At 49.2% G+C, this 20020-nt stretch overlaps 1 protein-coding gene and 1 pseudogene across 11 annotated transcripts; both read right to left on the bottom strand.

The window, feature by feature from the left end:
- Window positions 1-103: 103 nt before the first annotated feature.
- On the bottom strand, window positions 104-9114 carry LOC133061036 (ecto-ADP-ribosyltransferase 5). Of its 11 annotated transcripts, none has more exons than XM_061149143.1 (7): window positions 8992-9110; window positions 4027-4142; window positions 3330-3534; window positions 2893-3052; window positions 1193-1916; window positions 569-601; window positions 105-483 (listed from the first exon to the last, which is right to left on the bottom strand). In XM_061149143.1, the coding sequence occupies exons 4-7, from the start codon at window positions 2977-2979 to the stop codon at window positions 377-379; spliced, it is 951 nt and encodes a 316-aa protein (XP_061005126.1). In that variant the 5' UTR covers window positions 2980-3052; window positions 3330-3534; window positions 4027-4142; window positions 8992-9110; the 3' UTR covers window positions 105-376. The 11 variants fall into 11 exon arrangements, 10 of the variants coding, with proteins under 10 accessions (XP_061005133.1, XP_061005132.1, XP_061005126.1 ...); XM_061149140.1 differs by lacking the exon at window positions 8992-9110 and adding an exon at window positions 8306-8377; XM_061149150.1 differs by lacking the exon at window positions 8992-9110 and having other exon boundaries at window positions 104-480; window positions 4027-4213.
- A 7199-nt stretch (window positions 9115-16313) lies between these two features.
- LOC133054576 (ecto-ADP-ribosyltransferase 5-like) lies at window positions 16314-18929 on the bottom strand (annotated as a pseudogene).
- Between the last annotated feature and the right edge of the window lie 1091 nt (window positions 18930-20020).

The following is a 20020-nucleotide window of genomic DNA, read 5'->3' as shown; positions in this document are numbered from 1 at the left end:
GGACCATGTCTAAAAGTGATCAAGAAGTCATTCATTTGAGTCCCTGAGTCCCTGAGTCCCATAAGACCAAAGCAGGGCAGATAGTCCAGTCTCATAAAACAAAGCAGTCATGAAACTTGATGTCACCATACTGCAGCACTGTTTAATGAAGTAGCCATCACAGCTCTATCCTTGCTTGTCCCTGGGACTCCCCACCATATAGCAGGGCTCCCTCCGCCCTACCATGGCCTCAGATCCCCGGACATCCTGGTTGGAGACATGGCTGCTAGGTCTGGGTCTGAAACCACATTGTTGCTTCTCCAAGCTCTTTGAAGCCTCCCTTCTTCATCTGGAGGTCACATGTTCCCAGGACTCCTAAGTGGCAGGCATTGAACGTTCAGTGCCCAGCTCCTAAGAGCTGGAACCCCCAAGAGGCCAAGAGCAGGGTCTTCCAGGAGAGCAGAGTGAAGGCTCCCTTGGAGAGTGAGTCTCCCTGCCCTCCTACTGGAGAGAGAAGAAAAGAGAGTGAATGGTCAGCAGGGCCAGTGGGGAGTCAAACAGTCGAGGTAGGGACCCGAGGGTGACTCACTTGGCACAGACTCACAGCTCAGCCTCTTCTTCTCTGCAACAGACAGCAAAGTGAGGCTTCCAGTTAGACAGACCCTCACACCCCAAACTTCCCTTCCCACCAGGCCCTGGTACAACTATTCCCAATTCAAGCCATCTTCCCCTTCTCCCAAATAAACTTCTGACTTCCTTTCCTCCTCCTTCTTCCAGTAAATCTTCCCTTTTTGCCTTTCCATCCCTGCCCCATCTTGGCCCAGTCACTCTGTCCTGCCTCAGCACTGGGGAATAGCACATATGCGTCCCATCAACCCACTGTGCCCACGGCCTCCTGAGATCTGAAGCTGCACTCCTGCCACTTTCCTCTGCCTGTTGCCCTCCTTAACCAGGTTCTTTTGGTCTATTAGACTGTGTAGCAGAAGAAAACTTCTGGGAACATTTGGAGAATCATCTAAGAATATTCACACATGCAGAAAAACACTTACTGACTGCCACTGAGCTGGCAGAACCCGAGTCACAGAGAAAAATATCTCCAACTAGCTTCTGGCCCTCAACTTCCTCATTAATGACGTGGGTCTCTTGAAGGCCTTGGGGACTGAAATCAACTGGGGACCTCCTGGCAGTCCTGCTTCCCTCATGCATGACTCACCACCCAGATAGGCGCAGTTAAAGTGGCTGCACATCTGATCACTGCTGGAGAGAGTCACCAGGCTTTTGTTTCCTTCCTTAGAGAAACTCGTCACCTCGAAGACTTCATATGGGGGGATCAGCACCTCACGCTCCTCAGGAAAGACAGACAGGGCCTGGATTGGGGCCCCAAAGCAAGTCCTTAGAGAGAAGAAGGTGGCATTACCAAATCTGCGGGCCACTGCCTCATCCAGGGAGCTGGAGGCAAACTGGCCCAAGCGGATAGAGTCCCCCACATTCTTGGGTTCAAAGTGAATCCTGCGCACGCCACGGAACACTGCCTGCCCAGGTTCCCTGCTGCAGCCCCCACCGCCCCGCAGCAGCTGCAGGGCCCGGGTCAGGTAGAAATGCAGGGCCTTGAAAGGGAAGTGGTTCATGTAGGACTCCCAGGAGCCACCACCAGTCCGCACAGCCTGGTTCAGCTCCCGGTACAAAGTGTTGGATGAGTTGGTGTAGACCATGATGGCGATTCCGTGCTGGCTTCTGAAGCCAGGAGGCAGAATGAGCCCTGGACGTTTTTGCTCCCAGGCCTTCTGGGCTGTCTCCCAGGACTCCCGCAACCGAGTATGGTTGGCCATCTCCTTCTCTAACAGAAGCACTGCTTTCTCCTCCATCTCCTCCGAGCAGCCCACATAGGCATCATCAAATGTATCTGGAGCCAGGCTCAGGTACTGGATGGTAATACCCTGGGCATACGGAGAAAAGGAAGAAAGGAGCCACACAGAAAATGTATAAGTTCAGGGTACTGGACTAAGGTCCTGGACACAGATTATTTCAGAAACCCAGAATCTCATTTCTATGCTCAAATATCTGGAGTCTGATATTTGGCAAGAGCTTAAGGGTTTAAATAACAGGCAGTGAAGTCAGAGAGACATTGGTTCAAATCCTGAATTCACCACCTAATGCCTGTAGGATCTTGGGCAAGTCTCTTAACTTTTCTGGGCTTCAAGTCCTCTACCTATAAACTCAGTATACTTCCAGCTTCACAGGGTTATTGTCAGGACCACATATAGATCCTAACTAACTAAGAGGGGTCATCTATCATTAAAGAGGTTCCTGCACTTGGTGGAATGTGGCGCTGGGTGACTTCCAAGCACCATTCCGGCTTTAAGACTCTGTGTGCAGGTGACATACAAATATGCAATCAATCTCCAACGACCTGACCCCATGCCCAGCCTCTGAATCTTTCCCTCTCCCACACAGGTGTGTAGACACCAAACCAGGTCCCTGTCAGCTCTAAGACTCAGTCCTCTCCTGCTCTAGAAGCCTGCATCCTCCAACCTGGGGTGGGAGTGGGGAGGAGGTCAAGTCCTGGTCTGGGAGGGGCTGCAGGAGGGTCGTACATGGGTAACCCGAAGGAGAGTGTGTAGGTTGGGTCCTGGGTGGGAGATGGGAAGTGAGAGGAGGAAGCTGGAAGCTGCCTGCGGGAGGAGGGTATGAAGGATTGAGGGTCACGGGAGGACAAGTAGGTGGAGGTGGGGTTCTGGGAGATGGAATGGGAACTTGGGGCTCCCTGCGGGTGTGGAGGTTCCTGAGAGGAAGAGGGTTCAGAGGATGACATCCTAGAGAAGCATCCCTAGGAGGGATATTTGAGGAGTCAGACCCCAGATCCCACCCCACCAAGTGTTCCCTTTGCTGCAGCAGAAGGCTCTCCCCAGTTACCTGCCCGGGGTCATAATAGCGGACACCACTGCCGAGGGTGTAGAGGCTGAGGCAGCTGAGGCTGATCAGCAGAGTCGCCCGTATCATTCTTGCTGGATTCTTGGAGGGTGAGATCCAGATGAAGGTGGGACTAGTGATGGTCTTTATTGGCTTCAGTGGGCTGGAGGACAGAGACTTGGAGCCTTTTTTCTCTGGTATGAGGGATCCCTGGTCCAGGACTTGGCCCGGCAGTGCACGGGCTGGTCCACGGGCACGTCTAAGTGAGTGGACTCAGCTTGGATTATATCATCCCCCACTTCCACCCCAGCACAGCCGTAGCCTGTGCTCCCCGCCTCCTGATTCCTGGGGTTCTCAGAGCCATCTGCCCAGGAATGATAAAGTAGATGGGTAATAATGGCTCTGCTGGAGTGGGGAGGGGACAGGGGTCAAGGACCCACCTGGAGGCAGCAGAGGCCTATTAGAAGGAAGAGCCAATTCTGATTCCACGACGGAACTGTTTCTTTGACTTGCTTTTTGTTGCTTCAGTTTTTATAATCACACATAGAGTTCAGCCTCAGAAAACCCTGCCCCTCTGCCTGACTGACTGACTGCCTCCCTGTTCAGCTCAGAGGGAGAGAAGCTGACCCTTCCACCAGTGAATGGCTGCAAAAAAAGGAGAGATTAACACACTTTTTCTACAGACTGGGCACTTCCTCCAAGATGTTTTGTAAGACTAACAGCCCTTTTAACTTAACTTCCTCACCGCCTCCCCCCTCTATTCTGCCATTTTACCTTATTCTTCACCTCCCCCACCCTGCTCTTTTATAAAAGAACCTGGCATACAGACCCCGATAAAGTAGTTAGTTTGAGACATTAGTCTGCCATCTTCTCAGTCAACCGACTTTCCAAATAAAGTCATATTCCTTGCCTCAACACTTCATTTCTCAGATTTATTGACCTGTCAGGTGGCAAGCATAGTGAGCTTGGACTTGATAACAGGCCTAGAGAGAGAAGGAGAACTGAAGCTTCTGGGTGGCAGGGGCTGAAGTCTGCACAGGCGCTGTGCTGTACTGTGAAACGGGAGTCTGGGAGTCCCAAGGGTCAACAAAGTCCGAGGCTAACTATAGCATCAATGTGGTAACCCGATACCCATACCTCTCTTCCCCGACAACAGACAGCAAGGTTGGGGGAACTGGGCTGAGAGCTGTAACTTCCCTTCCCAGGAACTGCGAGGTCTTTCTCCAGGATACTTTTCTCCCAGCAAACCAGGGCTAGAGGAGGAGAATTGTGAGAAGTGGTCTCTCCCTTGGGTGGGCCCTTTCTGCCATGGTTGGTGAAGGAAAGTTGTATGGCTCAAGGTAGCCTGGAGCTAAAACTCCCCTCCAAGATCCTCCCCACCTTTCTAGGCAAAACAAAGAACTCTCTCACCCAATGAAAAATAGACTTTAGTTTAATTACGCCCAGCTCCAAGCCGGCCCAGCCTCTGGCCAACCTCCAGAACTCCTTATCCCAGCCGTTTAAGAGATAACTACTCCCAACAACCTTGGAAAAGAACAGGCCCCCTTAAGATGCTTTCTACAGAAAGCCCCCAGTAGCTTTCTACATACATGCCTGTATATACTTACTCTTTTCTCAGATAAGTGCAGTAGCTCGCTAATCTGACTGCTGCCCTTTCTCGCCTCATTAAAGGTGATCTGTTCCTGCAGAGTGCCAGTCTTGTTCTTTTTCTGAACCTCGCCTACTCTAACTCCAGACCTTACATTTTTGGTGCAGAGAACCCGGGAGGTTGAGGTTCTTTCTCCTTTTCCACGGCCTGCTTTTCGGAGCGTGGAAGCCTGCCGAGCTCACTTTCCTGCCTGGGCTTTCAAGACCTCCTTGAGAGGACACCCTGTGCCTTCGTGAGCAGTACAAGTCCTATGGAAGGGCTTTATTGGTTTTCCACGTACCCCGAGGAATATTGGCCTCTCTCTTTCTCTTCCTGCTTTCTCTACACTCTCTTTTTCGCGAGACTGACCAACTCCAGGACAGAGGCCTTTTGCCATGCTTTACATGCTTTTATTTTACTGCTTTACATGCAACATTCCATTCAAGCCAGCCCCTAAATTAAGGTAAGTTCCAGTCCAGACGGTTTTCTAGAGGCGCCCTAAAACTTAGTCCTCTCGGGGTCCTGGGGACCCCCAGCCTAGGGCCACTCTGTAGGCAACAGTGGGGGACGCTCCACCTTGACACAGAGCTCTCTTCTCATAACTCCTATTGCAACTGCGGGTGACTACTCGAGCTCCCCATAGGAGCCTCTGCTTGCCTTTCAATTATGGGGTCTGGCCTGTGTTCTCAAAAATCTTAAGCCACTCTCTCTCACTGAACTCAAAGTTAAGCGCTTAAAACAACTCTGTATACAGATCTGACCTCAATACCAATTAGACAACCAAAACCGCTGGCATGAGTTTGGGACTTTCAATTTCAATATTTTATCAGATCTCACTAACTTCCTCAAACGGAATGGCAAAGGGCCAGAGGTCCCATATGCCCAAGCCTTTTGGGCCCTTCAGAGTAGGCCCTCCCTATTTAAGAACTGCTCTACCCATGAGGTCCTTCTATGCACCTTGCCTCCCAAACAAAAGGGCTCTTCTTCAACTAACCACCAGTCATGATCTTCTGCACCCCCAGAGTTTGACCCAGTGGACGAGACCCCTCCCTATCCACCACCTTGCCAACCCTCTCCTTCCCCCTCATCCAATTCACTTACTGACCCCAAAACCTCTCCTGACTCCCCCTCAACCCCACTACCCCATCTCCCTGACTCCCCCTCCCCTCTTCCCTCCCCTCCAACCACACCTTCATGCACCCGACATATGTTTCCCCTGAGAGAGGTAACAGGGCCAGAGGGCCCCACCCAAGTCCACATGCCATTTTCATTGTCAGATATGAGCCAGATAGAAGAAAAGTTAGGATCATTTTCTGAAAATCCTACCAGATACAGAAAAGAATTCCTGAGACTCTCCCAGGCCTATAATCTCACATAGAGTGACATATATTATATCTTAAATGCCACTCTCACCCCAGATGAAAAAGACCATATCTGGTAAGCAGCAAAAGTCCATGCTGATCACTTACATAACCAAGACCAGGATAGCCCAGTTGCTGATGAGGCTGTGCCTCAATTAGATCCCCATTGGACTTATCAGTCCAATGACCCAGGTATCAAGAGACTCAATCATATGATTACTTGCCTTCTAGAAGGAATGAAGAAAAGTACTCATATCCATGTCAATTATGATAAAGTCAGAGAAATCACCCAAGGGGCAGATGAAAATTCAGCCTTATTCTTGGCACGCCTCATAGAGGCAGTCCAAAAGTATACCAACCTAGATATCACCACCCTTGCTAGGTTACTCTACCTTCATGTTCAATTCATCAGCCAGTCCACCCCTGACATTAGATGCAAGCTTTGACAACTAGAGGAGGGCCCTGAGACCCCCAAAGAGACCTTTTAGAAGTAGCTTTCAAGGTGTTCAATAATAGAGAGGAAGAAGCTAAGAGAGAAAAAGACCGTGAGAGAAAAGCTAAATGTGCCCTTTTGGCGGCAGCAATTAAGGAGAAAGATCAGCCCGGCCCAAGTCATCCCAGACTGGGACTTAAGACCCCCCACCGCCGGACCCTGATTCCAATGCAACCAGTCAGGACACTGGGCAAAGACATGCCCAAACCCGCGGCCCCCCACAAAAGCATGCCCAACTTGTGGCTAATGGGGACACTGGAAGATGGACTGTCCCCAGGGACGTCCTGATGCCCCTGGAGAGGTCCCCACCTCCCAGACCTAGAGAATGGAATGTCCACAGAGACGCCCTGGTGCCCCTGGGGAGATCCCCACTTCTCCCAGAACCCCAGCCCAACACTATGCGAATTGTTCCAATGACGGGGCCCAGGTTCCAGCCCCCCAGCGCATTCCCGGACACAAGCTCAGAACTTAGAGTAGACGGGGTAATGGCCAGAAAAAAGACCTCCTTTATAGTAGACACTGGAGCCACTTTCTCTCAACTTCCTACTCTGGCCTAACTCAAGACTCAGAACTCACAATCAAGGGAGTCTCTGGAGTTCCCTTTAGGCCAAAAATCAGCCTTCCATTACTCTGTCAATTTGGAAAATCGACCCTCATACACTCATTCCTCATAATGCCTAAGTGCCCAATGGCACTCCTAGAAAGAGATCTATTATCCAAATTGGGAGTCTTTATTACCATACCCCCCTCGATACAGTCTCTATATTCTGCATGCAGATGGCACCTGGACCATCCCTATCCCTCACCCCTGACCTTCCCTTGGATCTACCCGCCTTAATTACATATCCCACCAATAAAAAACTATTTCCCCAGATAGAATCCAGGCCTTAATTAACTGTCCACTTCCAAAAACAAAAAGAGAACTCCTGTCTATCCTCAGCCTCCTAAACTTTTTCCGTATCTGGATCCCTAACTTCTCCCTCATTGCAAAGCCACTCTATGAGGCAACTAAAGGATATCTAGATGAGCCCCTCTTTAACCCCTCCTCTTTGGCCAATCTTATTCACCAGCTCACCCAGAGCTTCCTCCGAGTTCCAACTCTCCACCTGCCAGATCACACCAGACCATTCTTTCTCTTTGCCCATTCCAACCAATGACAGGCCCTGGGACTTCTATGTCAGCAGGCTGAAGACACCTGGGCTCCCATAGCCTATCTGTCAAAACAGCTTGACATGGTGACCAAGGGGTGGCCTCCCTACATACAGGCCATGGCTGCTATAGCAGCCCTCGTACCCGAAGCAAATAAACTCTCTAGACATGCCCCTTTAACAGTCTGTTCTCCACACACCTTCTGAGACTTACTATCACAACGGGCTTTCCTCTCCCTTCCCCCTTCCAGGGTGCAAGTCCTACATGCCTTTCTCCTCGACCCTCGGCTCTCATTCTACCCCTGCTCTCCCCTTAACCCCACCATCTTATTACCCATATCCTCTACAACAGACCCTCTCCTACATAGCTGGAGCCTAACAGTAGATCTTACCCAAAACCTCTCTCAACATTTAACAGATCAGCCTATCCTAGACCCAGACACCCCACACTGGTTCTTTGATGGCAGCTCTCAAAAATCCCCACCCTTCGCAGCAGGATATTCCATCATCTAGGGGGACCTTTGCCACAATTACAAGACCCAGACAACTGAAGCTTCACCTCTGCCACCTCACACCACCTCCCAACAGGCAGAACTGATAGGTCTCACCAGAGCTTTGACTCTGGCTAAAAATCTAAGGGTTAACATCCACACAGACTCCAAATATGCCTATAACATACTTCACTCAAACACCTTAATATGGAGAGAGACAGGTTTCCTAACCCAAAAGGGATCCCCCATTATTAATTCAGACTTGATCCACAAACTTCTAGAAGCAGCACTCTTACCAAACAAAGCCGCCATCCACCACTGTAGGGGACATCAAAAGAGAAGTCTCATATCCGCCTACAACAATGCTGCAGACCAGAAGGCAAAAAAGATAGCCCTGTCCCATCCCTCCCTCCAGTCCCCTGTCATCTCAGCTCTGACTCCATCTGACCCTCCCACCACCAGAAAAATCCTCTCTTATTTACACTCACTCTTTCATCCCTTGTCCAAGACACTCCAACAGTTCCTCCATAGCCAATGCTGACCAAGAATATTTAGATAACCTTAACCGCTCCTGTCAAACATGTCAATGTATTAATCCCAATTCCAACATTAAACCTACCTCCTTTCCAACCCATCAAATGCGAGGCAGCCTCCCAGCACAGGACTGGCATATATACTTTACTCATATGCCCCTGGTTCGGAGATTCAGATACCTCCTGGTCCTTGTGGACACTTTTCGGGATGGGTAGAAGCATTTCCCACTACAAACAAAAGAGCCCACACTGTGGCCCAAATCCTCCTCAAAAATTATCCCCAGGTTTGGCCTGCCTTCATCCCTACAGTCTGATAAGGGCCCGGAATTTATGTCCAAGGTCACCCAACAACTTGTCCAGTTCTTACAGATACCCTGGAAATTTCCATATCATCCCCAGTCCTCAGGAAAGGTAGAAAAGATAAATAGAATAATCAAAGAAACTCTTACCAAATTAACCCTCGAGATACATCTGGATTGGACTAAACTTTTGCCGATTGTTCTCCTCAGAGTGAAGGCTTTGCCCAAAAAGCCCCTGGGGCTGAGCCCCTTTGAGGTGTGATGTACGGAAGGCCCGTGCTCCCTCCTGGACTCCCCCCTGAACTTCCTCCCATACCAAGCTTCCTACACTCCCCTCTGCTGGCGGAACTCCGCAATGCCCTGTGGAACTGAAAGAAACTAAAATGCATGTTTTCAGTAAAGAAAGTTTGTGGAAAGTGAAACCCAAGAAGAAAGTTCTATGTGTGGTACACTTTATTAAGAGAAAAAGAAGTGTGGCTTATAGATGGCTGTTCTATGAATGGACAAATAAAGTGATGAATACTGAAAGTGCAAAAAAGGTTCGTGGAAAGTGAAACCCAAGAAGAAAGTTCTACGTGTGGTACATTTTATTAAGAGAAAAAGAAATGTGGCTTATAGATGGCTGTTCTATGAATGGACTAATAAAATGATGAATACAGAAAGTGTAAAAAGGTTTGGAGAAAGTAGAAGAGAGTTTTGTGCATGATACAAGTTTCTTAAGACATTAAACTGCCTTTGCCAAAAAAAACAACCATATGTTTCTATACCATTACCCCCTGGAGTCACCTCCTGGGCACACCTCTCTCACCTCACCTCTGATCCTGTGCTGCCCTCCTTAACTGACCCCTATCAGGTCTCTCTCACAGGGCCTACCTCCTTAAAAATCACCCGGTGACAACCTCTGTTGACCATCCAAGAAGACACTGAATGACCTGGACACTCTTCAACCTACAGCTGTTCCTGACCCAACTACTACAAGACCTCTGGACCAGAGCCCCGACAGAAACCTCCTTCGAAGACCTGACCACGCTGGTATCTCACCTGTGGCTTCAGGGAATTTCAACCTGACTCCAGACAAAATTCATTTCTTTACTCTCATTCTCTACATCATTCTACATCCTAATGAACACTGTTCCTCCTCCGATTCAAGCAACCACCAACTTGGGATCTTCTGCCCCTTGCCCTGACTGGCCTCTTCCCATCTCTCTAACTATAACTGCATTCTTAAGATATAACTGCATTCTTAGTCCTTGCTATAGGCCTAGTAACTGTCTCCCCTCAGGACTGGTCACTTATCCTTCGTCTTTCCATTGGAATCGCCTACGTTGTTAGCTGTGTTCTGCTCCTAGGGTACTATTTCCTCCGCACTGCCTGACTAACAGAACCATGACTCCTCTGTTCCTTATCCTTGCTGTGGTCCCCAGCCTTCTGGCTAGTCCCTGCCCCGGCTTAGACATTTATTCCTATGTTCATTCCTCATGTTATAATATGGCTCCAAGACCATGCACCATGAACCTTGGGGGCGGGGCGGGGAGTCCAAACCCCAACTCATTGTTAAAGTACAAAACAGAGGGAGTTTCCTGAGCACTGGCCATAAGCCAAATGGAAGAAACATATGTTTCTATCCCGTTACTCACTGGGGGTACTCAGACGTGGGCAGGATACTAGACTAAAATCAGAAAAAAAACAAGAACAAGTTATAAAGAACTTAATTTCCCAGTTACAGGTGACCCCTGAGCCTTATAAATGCCTAGATCTCCTTTCCCAATTACGGCCTATCCTAAAACCTGCCTCTGATAGCCAACACCTTACCCGTCTTCTCAACTCTTCTTTCCAATTCTTCCAGTACACACAACACACATCCCAGTGTTGGATATGCATGTCACTGTCTCCCTCACCACACATAGCAATTCCCTTACCCTCAACCTGGCTGTCACAGGGCAACTATACCTCCCCTTCCCAACAAAAAACCACACAACTTATTGGGCCAGTCTCTGACAATGTCCTACTCTCAGTCTCTTCAAACCTAACCTGTATCAACTACTCTAGTTCCAACTACATTGGTCTTACAAACTCCACTCCCTCCTTCTGTTCCACTTGGGTTCTCTGGAACAGCACAAATAACTGCACCAACCTGGGAATCTTCATTCTCTGCAGGACCTATGCTTATTCATGTCTCCCCCTTGACCCCCCTGGACCTTGCATCTTGGTCTTCCTGACCCCGGGTCTAACATTCCTCAAAGAAGAAGAGGTAGAACAAATAGTCTACCCCCAAGGGGAAATTTTCCCACAGGAAAAGACAAGCTGTCATAGCCTCCCCCCCCCCTCCCCCGATTGGGACTGGCATAGCAGCAGCCCTAGGCATCGGGGTTGGGGGCATCTCAACCTCGGCCCATTTTTACTACAAGCTGTCCCAAGAACTTAATGAGGACATGGAGCAGGTAGTGGAGTCCTTCATTTCAGTCCAAAGACAAGTTAACTCATTAGCTTCTGTGGCCCTACAAAATAGGCAAGCCCTGGACCTTCACACCGCAGAGAAGAGAGGGACCTGCTTTTTTCTAGGGGAAGACTGCTGCTATTTTGTTAATGAAATGGGCATAGTCCAGGGCAGAGTCAAAGAACTTAGAGACAGAATTGAACACCACACGAAAGAGTTACAAAACTTTTACACTCCCCAAAACCTGTTCCAACAGGCCCTCCTTTGGTTACTCCCTTTCTTGGGACCATTGGTACTTATCATTTTATTCCTCTTATTTGGACCTTGTCTCTTCAATCTCTTTCAAAGTTTTCCCCAAGAACGGATTTGGGCCACCTCTCGAGACCAACTCAAGACAGTTCTTTTGCTTGAAACCCTGACGGCGAGAATAAAACATCAACACTACGGGCCTTAGACTTCCTTCATCCCAGACTACAAATCCCTGGCCCTCATTTATCAGCACGAAGAAGCCCTGAACATTAACGGTGCCCACATCTCTTTCTCTTTTTATATATATTCCTTAAAGTCTGGAATGAAGGAAAGTTGCATGGCTCAAGGTAGCCTGGAGTTAAAACTCCCCTCCAAGGTCCTCCCCACCTTTCTAGGCAAAACAAAGAACTCTCTCACCCGAAGAAAAATAGATATTAGGTTAATTACGCCCAGCTCCAAGCCGGCCCAGCCTCTGGCCAATCTCCAGAACTCCTTGCCCCAGCCGTTGAAGAGATAACTACTCCCAGCAATCTTAGAGAACAGGCCCCCTTAAGACAGTAGCTTTCTACATATATGCCTATATATACTTACTCTTTTCTTAGATAAGTGCAGCAGCTCGCTAATCTGACTGCTGCCCCTTCTCGCCTCATTAGAGGTGATCTGTTCCTGTAGAGTGCCAGTCTCATTCTTTTTCCAAACCTCGCCTATTCTAACTCCAGATCTCATAGCTGGAACTCCAAGGCACTGAGCCAAGGGGACCAAGAGGGTTCTGCCTGCTGAGAGGTCACCACTTGTGCACTTGTTGGTGTTCTTGAGTCACTAAGTCATGTCTGACTCTTTGTGACCCCATGGACTGCAGCATGCTAGGCCTCCCAGTCCCTCACTATCTCCCAGAGTTTGCTTAAGTTCATGTTCATTGAATCGGTGATACCATCCAACCATCTCATCCTCTGTTGCCCTCTTTTCCTTCTGCCTTCAATCTTCCCCAGGATCAGGGTCTTTTCCAATGAGTTGGCTGTTCACATCAGGTGGCAAAGAATTGGAGCTTCAGCTTCAGCATCAGTCTTTCCAATGAATATTCAGGCTGATTTCCTTTTGGATTGACTAGTTCGATCTCCTTGCTGTCCAAGGGACTCTGAAGAGTCTTCTCTAACACCACAGTTCAAAAGCATCAATTCTTTGTCCATCTGCCTTCTTTATGGTCCAACTCTCCCATCCATACATAACTACTGGAAAGACCATAGCTTTAACTATATGGACTTTTGTTGGCAAAGTGATGTCTTTGCTTCTTAATACACTGTCTAGGTTTCTCATGGGCTTCACTGGTGGCTCAGAAAGTAAAGAATCTGCCCACAATGTGGAAGAACTCGGGTTGGGTAGATCTCCCAGAGAAAGGAATGGCAACCTACTTCAGAATTCTTACCTGGAGAATTCCAAGCACAGAGGAGCCTGGTGAGCTAGTCTGTGGAGTCACAAACAGTTGGACATGGCCGAGAGACTCTCTCTCTCTCTCTCTTTCTCACACACACACACACACACACACACACACACACGGTTTGTCATAGCTTTCCATTCAAGAATCAATTGTCTTCTAATTTCATGCCTGCAGTCATCATCTGCAGTGATTTTAGACCCAAGAAGAGAAAATCTGTTGCTGCTTCCACCTTTTCCCCTTCTATTTGCCATGAAGTGATGGGACTGGATGCCATGATATTAGTGTTTTTTTTATATTTATTTATTTGTTTATTCATTTGACTGCCTCGAGTCTTAGCTGTGGTATGTGGGACCTACTTCCCTGACCAGGGATTGAACCCTGGCCCCCTGCACTGGGAGCACAGAATCTTAGCCACTGGACCACCAGGGAAGTCCCCTAGTTTTTTTAATATTGAGTTTTTAAGGTGACTTTTTCACTCTCCTCTTTCACCCTCATCAACAGGCTCTTTAGTTCCTCTTCACTTTCTGCCATTAACGTGGTATCTGCATATCCGAGGTTGTTGATATTTCTCCTGGTAATCTTGATTCCAGCTTGTAAATCATCCAACCCAGCATTTCACATGATGTACTCTGCATAGACGTTAAATAAACAGGGTGACAATATACAGCCTTGTTGTGTTCCTTTCTCAGTATTGAACCAGTCAGTTGTTTCATATAGTTTATTCCACTTATTTATTTGCATACAGTTTGCATGTGGCCAACAGTTGGGTGACATGTTGTCCAACATCTGAATGGCCCCCACCCGCCTCCTTTCTGTTTATATCCCTTCCCTCCAGTAAGCTTTACTCAGATGCAGAGCTCTCTCACATCCTCAGGGGCCAGCCTTGCCCTTCCCCTGACCTCTGTCCCCTGACCTCTGTCCCCTGACCTCTCAGACTCAGGCCACTCCATGTTTGTAAACATTAGCCTTTCCCCTCACCTCCTTGGGCTTGCCTATAAATAACCCTAGTTCTGAGTTTTGGATACCTCCCGGGAGGTAATGAGAGAAGGGGCCAGCTGAGGAATTAGTCAGCAGCTCTGGGAGAAGCTTTCTGGTAGCATGAGCCTCTGAGGGTGGCAGGGTTCCTCCTTCAGAGTGGTATGCGTAGAAGGTTAGATTCACCCCAGGGCCTTGTCCTGGTCTGGCTCATTAATTCAGACCCATCTTCATTCCCCTATCCCCTCAGGTTTGCCAGACAGAGAATTTCCTTCACCTAGAATTCTGCTTCCTGTAGACCAAAAAGGAGGACAAGCTGTGTCCAGGATTGAGAGAGGGAAATTAAAAACGGGGCATCCCAAGGAGTCCCCTGGTGGCCTAGGGGTTATGATTTAGGTATTCACTATGGTGGCCCAGGTTCAATCCCTGGTCAGGGAGCTGAGATCCCACAAACCAAAGAGCATAAACAAAAAAGAAGAGAGGCAGTCCAAAAACCAGACTGCTTATCAAAAACCACAGATCAATTTCTTTTGTCCCCTTCCAACGAGACTGTCCCCCTCCCAAGCTCTCTAAGATTAGAAATCAGGAGTCACTATGCTGTTCTCCATTACTGTGAAAAACAGCATCTCACCTATATATCCTGATGCCTCTCCCCCTAGAGGGTCCTGAGCATTGACAGTTGGTGGAACAGAAGATACTATACTATACTGTCTGGACAGATAGGCCTGCAGGGACACAACACAGGACCAGATCTGCTGGTATCAGGGTTTTCTCCTCTTTCCATCCTCTGGCTTTGGGGAATTGCTTCACTTATCCTGACACCTGGCACCCCAAGAAAGAAGAGATGGAGTCAAATCTAGTCATTGAACAGTGGTCTGGAGTGAAGTGGAAAGTCCTCCAAGATCACATGGCCTGTCAACACTGGAGTTGGGACCCAGACTATCTACTCTGGGAGTCTCTCCTTGCTCCTCAGGTGAGTCTCCATGCTCATCTGAAAGGGTCAATAAGCAGACACTCCCTGAGGCCAGGGATGCTCAATGCATGACCAAACCCAGTGGGAAGGCACCTGTTCCAGCTTGAATCCTTGATTTCTCTCTGGATTCAAGGATTCACTTTTTCATGGGAAGAGCTCTGGCCCAGAGCACCCTGGGCAGAGGCTAGTATTCCTGAGCCTAGAGGAGATATCCAGAAATAGATGGGAGAGTGTCACATTTCTGAGCAGCTGTGTGGGAGAGGTACAAGGCGTGTGAGATTTGACAGTATAAAAAAGAAACCTGCCCTCCCCCTCCCCTGGTGACTGTCACTGGAGACCAACACCAGCTTCCCCACCGCAGAGAAAGTCTAGGTAAGGGGCACACTACCCTCCTCCTGGGTACTGGGCTTTTCTTGCTCTTTCTGAAACAGGAAATTTGGGGTGTTAATGGTAGAGTCATAGCAATCATTAGGAAAAGTTTCAGGAAACCTTTTATCTTTGTCTGTTCAGGCTGCTATAACAAAAATAACAGAGCGGGTAACTTATCAACAATAAACATTTATTTTTAACAGTTCTGGAGGCTGGAGGCTGAAATTTTGAGATCTGGGTGCCACCCTGATAAGATGAAGGCCTTTTCCTGGTTCATAGCCAGCACCTCCCCACTGGGTTCTCACAGGTTGGAAGGTGCTAGGGAGCTCTGTGGGGTCTTTTATTACAAGAACAAAATCCCAGTCATTAGGGCTCATGAACTAATGAACCAATGATTTCCCCAGGACTCACCTTCTAATCAGAGAAGGCAAAGGCACCCCACTCCAGTACTCATGCCTGGAAAATCCCATGGACGGAGGAGCCTGGTAGGCTGCAGTCCATGGGGTTGCTGAGAGTCGGACAAGACTGAAGTGACTTAGCAGCAGCAGCAGCAGCCCCACCTTCTAATACCATCATATCAGGCATTCGGGTTCCAGTATTTGAATTTTGGGGAGACACAGTCAGACTTTTGCACATTGGGTGAAGAACTTAGGGATGCTTAGGGAGGTTTGAGCCCATTAGGTAATTTGGGGGTTTCTAGGAAGGGATTTGGAGCCACATCCCCAGTATGGAATGTTCATCACAGGCCTGGATGAGGGGAAACTGACAAGAGAAGTGCCCTGAGCAGGATGACAGGAAGGACAGAAGGGCAGCATCTGGGAGAAGAAAAGGGGTTGCCAGTGCCTCCACTTCCTGGCCTCCCAGGCCCTCCCCAACACTCTGACCCCCACCAAACATGAAATTTTATGTCATCACAGTGCAGCACCCCCTGACATCCTGGTTGGAGACATGGCTGCTAGGTCTGGGTCTGAAACCATCTTTTTGCTTCTTCAGGCTCTTCAAAGCCTCCCTTGTTCATATGGAGGTCACATGTTCCCAGGACTCCTAAGTGGCAGGCCCTGAACTTTCAGATCCTTGTTTCTAAGAACCAGAATCCCCAAGAGGCCAAGAGCAGAGTCTGCCAGGAGAGCAGAGAGAAGTCCCCCTTGGAGAGTGAGTCTGCTTGCCCTCCTGCTAGAGAGAAAAGAAAAGGCAGTGAATGGTCAGCAGGGCCAGGGGAAGTCAAAGCAAGGGAAGGAAGGGCAGGAGGGTGACTCACTTGGCACAGACTCACATCTCAGCTTCTTCCTCCCTGCAACAGACAGCACAGTGAGACCTCCATGTAGACAAACCCTCACACCCCAAACTTCCCTTCCTACCAAGCCCTGGCAAAGCCATGTCCCATCTTAAACCAGCTTTCCCTTCTCCCAAATATACTTCTAACTTCCATTTCTCCTCCTTCTTCCAAAAAATCTTCCCCGTTTGCCTTTCCATCCCTGCCCTACCCTGGCCCCAATCACTTGGTCCCTGCCTCAGCACTGGGGAATAGCATACTTGTGTCCTGTCAGCCCTACTACACCCAGAGCCTCCTGAGATCTGAAGCTGCACTCCTGCCACTTTCCTCTGCTTAGCATCCTCCTTAACCAGGTATTTTGGTCTATTAGACTGTGTAGCAGAAGAAAATTTTGAGGACACTTAGAGAATCATCTGAGCATATTCCCACATGCAGTAAACACCATAGGGCCTTGTCTGAGTGACTGAACCTAAGACACAAAGAAAAAAACTGCAGTTAATTTCTGGCCTTCAACTTCCCCATTAATCACATGGGTCTCTTGAAAGGCCCTGGACATTTAAATCAACCAGGGATCTCCTGCCAGTCTTGCTTCCCTCGTGCATGGCTTACCACCCAGGTAGGCGCAGTTAAAGTGGCTGCAGATGTGATTAGTGCTGGAGAGAGTCACCATGTTGTGGGTTTCATTCTGGAAGAAATCAGTAATCACGAAGACTTCATGTGGGGGGATCAGCACCTCACGCTCCTCAGGAAAGACAGACAGGTCCTGGATCAGGGCCCCAAAGCAAGTCCTTAGGGAGAAGAAGGTGGTAGTACCAAAACTGCGGGCCACAGCCTCATTCAGGGAGCTGGAGGTAAACTGGCCCAAGCGGATAGAGTCCCACAGCCTCTTGGGTTCAAAGCGAATTGTGCGCACGCCTCAGAACACCATCTGCCCAGGTTCCCTGCTGCAGCCCCCACTGCCCCGCAGCAGCTGCAGGGCCCGGGTCAGGTAGAAATGCAGGGCCTTGAAAGGGAAGTGGTTCATGTAGGACTCCCAGGAGCCACCACCAGTCCACACAGCCTGGTTCAGCTCCCGGTACAAAGTGTTGGATGAGTTGGTATAGAGCACAATGGCGATTCCATGCTCGGTTTTGAAGCCCGGAGGCAGGCTGAGCCCTGGACTTTTTTGCTCCCAGTACTTCTCAGCTGTCTCCCAGGCATCCTGCAGCCAGGTATTGTAGAGCATCTCCTCCTCTAGCAGATAGGGTGCCACCTCCTCCATCTCTTCTGAGCAGCCCACATAGGAATCATCAAAGGTGTCTGGAGCCAGATCCAGGTCCTTGGAGGTAATACCCTGGGCATATGGAGAAAAGAAAGAGAGGAGCCACACAGGAAATCATGTAAATTCAGGGTACAGAACAGAGGTCCTGTGGGCAGATCAGTTCAGAAACACAGAATCTCATTTCTATGCTCAAATATCTAGAGTGTGAAATTTGTCAAGAGCTCAAAAACTTAAATAATAGGCACTGAAGTCAGACAGATGTGGGTTCAATCCTGAATTCTCCAGCTACTGACTGTGAGATCTTGGGCAAGTCTCTTAACTTTTCTGGGCTTCAGGTTCTCCCCCTATACACTGAGGATACTTCCTGACTTCACAGGGTTATTGTCAGGACCGTGTATAGATCCTCTTTGTGTACTAAGAGGGTCATTTATTATTAGAGAGGTTCCTGCACTTGGGATGTGGGGCTGGATGACCTCCAAGCACCTTTCTGGCTCTAAGACTCACTGTGCAGATGACATACAAACAGGCACTCAATCTCCAATGACCTGACCCCATGCCCAGCCTCAGACTCTTTCCCTCTTCCACACAGGTGTATAGACACCACACCAGGTCCCTGTCAGCTCTGAGACTCAGTCCTCTCCTGCTCTAGAAGACTGCATCCTCCAACCTGGGGTGGGAGTGGGGAGGAGGTCAAACCCTGGTCTGGGAGGGACTGCAGGAGGGTCATACACAGGTAACCTGAAGGAGAGTGTGTAGGCTGGGCCATGGGTGGGAGATGCGAAGTGACAAGAGAAAGCTGGAGGCTGCCGGAAGGAGAAGGGTATGAAGGATTGAGGGTCACAGGAGGACCAGTACGTGGAAGTGGGGTTCTGGGAGATGGAATGGGAACTTGGGGCTCCCTGCAGGGGTGGAGGTTCCTGAGAGGAAGAGGGTTCAGAAGATGGCATCCTAAAGAAGCATCCCTGGGAGGGATTTTTGAGGAGTCAGCCCTGGGTTTCCCCCCCTCCACAAATGTCCCCTTTGCTGCAGCAGAAGGTTCTCCCCAGTTACCTGCCCATGGCTGCCGAGGGTGTGGAGGCTGAGGCAGCTGAGGGTGATCAGCAGAGCTGTCAGCATTATTCCTCAGGGACACTTGGAGAGTGCGATCCAGTTGAGGGTGGGACCAGCGACGGTGGAGTCTCAGTTTTGCTGGGATGGTGACAGAGACTTGGAGCCTTTCTTCTCTGGTGGGAGGGGTCCCTGGCCCAGGACTTGGCCAGGCAGGGCATGGGCAGGGCCAAGGGTGTGTCTAAGTGAGTGGGCGGTTTGGATTATAACATCCCCCACCTCCATCCCAGCACAACCTTAGTGTCTGTTCCCTGCCTGGTTCCTGGAGTGCTTAGAGCCATCTGCACAGGAATGATAAAGGCGGGAGTGGGGGTTGAGTGGGGCAGGTGATTTGGCTCTACTTAGAGTCAGGAGGGGCCTGGAGTCAGAGACCCAACTAGAGGCGGCCCAGTCAGCTCTAACTCTAGGATGGAACTGTTTCTTTGACTTGCTTTTTGTTGCTTCAGTTTTTATAATTATACATGAAATTCTGCCTCAGAGAACCCTGCTCCTCAGCCTATTAAACTAAAGTACCTCTGTTAGGCTCACAGGAAAATAATCTAACCCCCATGCCAGTGAATGGCTGCAAAAAAAAGAAGAGGTTAACATATCCTTTCCACAGGCTAGGCATTTCCTCCGAGATGTTTTGTAAAACTAAGGACCCTTTTTATTTTACTTCTGCCCAGCCTCTCCCTCTCTGTTTTGACTTTTTACTTTATTCCTCACCTCTCTTTCTCTACCCTAAAAAAAACCTGGCAATACAGACCCCTATAAGATAGTTGAGACGTTAGTCTGCCATTTTCTTGGTCAGCTGCCTTTCACATAAAGTCGTATTCTCAGCACTTCCTTTCTCAATTTATTGAGCTGTTGGGTGGCTAGGAGAGAGACCTTGGATTTGGTAACAGGCCAAGAACAGGAAGGAGTACTGAAAGTTCTGGGTGGCAGCCCCTGATGTCTGCTCAGGAGCTGCACTGTCTCCTGTCCCCTGTGTCCCTCAGATCTACAAAGTCCATGGCTAACTATAGCCCCCCACCCAGGCAGTAACTGGACACCTCCCTTCCCTAACAACAGACACCCTGTGGGAGCAGGGCTGAGAGCTGTAACTCCCCTTCTCTTGGACT

Source organism: Dama dama, chromosome 1, assembly GCF_033118175.1.
Source record: "Dama dama isolate Ldn47 chromosome 1, ASM3311817v1, whole genome shotgun sequence".
NCBI classification, from domain to species: domain Eukaryota; kingdom Metazoa; phylum Chordata; class Mammalia; order Artiodactyla; family Cervidae; genus Dama; species Dama dama.
The sequence above is the reverse complement of the archived record's forward strand: the minus strand, read 5'-3'. Positions and strand labels throughout refer to the sequence as shown.

Coding starts and splice junctions, on each gene's coding strand:
- LOC133061036 (XM_061149147.1), bottom strand. CDS start 2,979: ATGATACGGGCGACTCTGCTGATCAGCCTCAGCTGCCTCAGCCTCTAC. Junction 602..1,192: donor TAACTGCGCCTATCTGGGTG/GTGAGTCATGCA, acceptor TGTCTGTTGCAG/AGAAGAAGAGGCTGAGCTGT. Junction 484..568: donor GAGCTGTGAGTCTGTGCCAA/GTGAGTCACCCT, acceptor TTCTCTCTCCAG/TAGGAGGGCAGGGAGACTCA.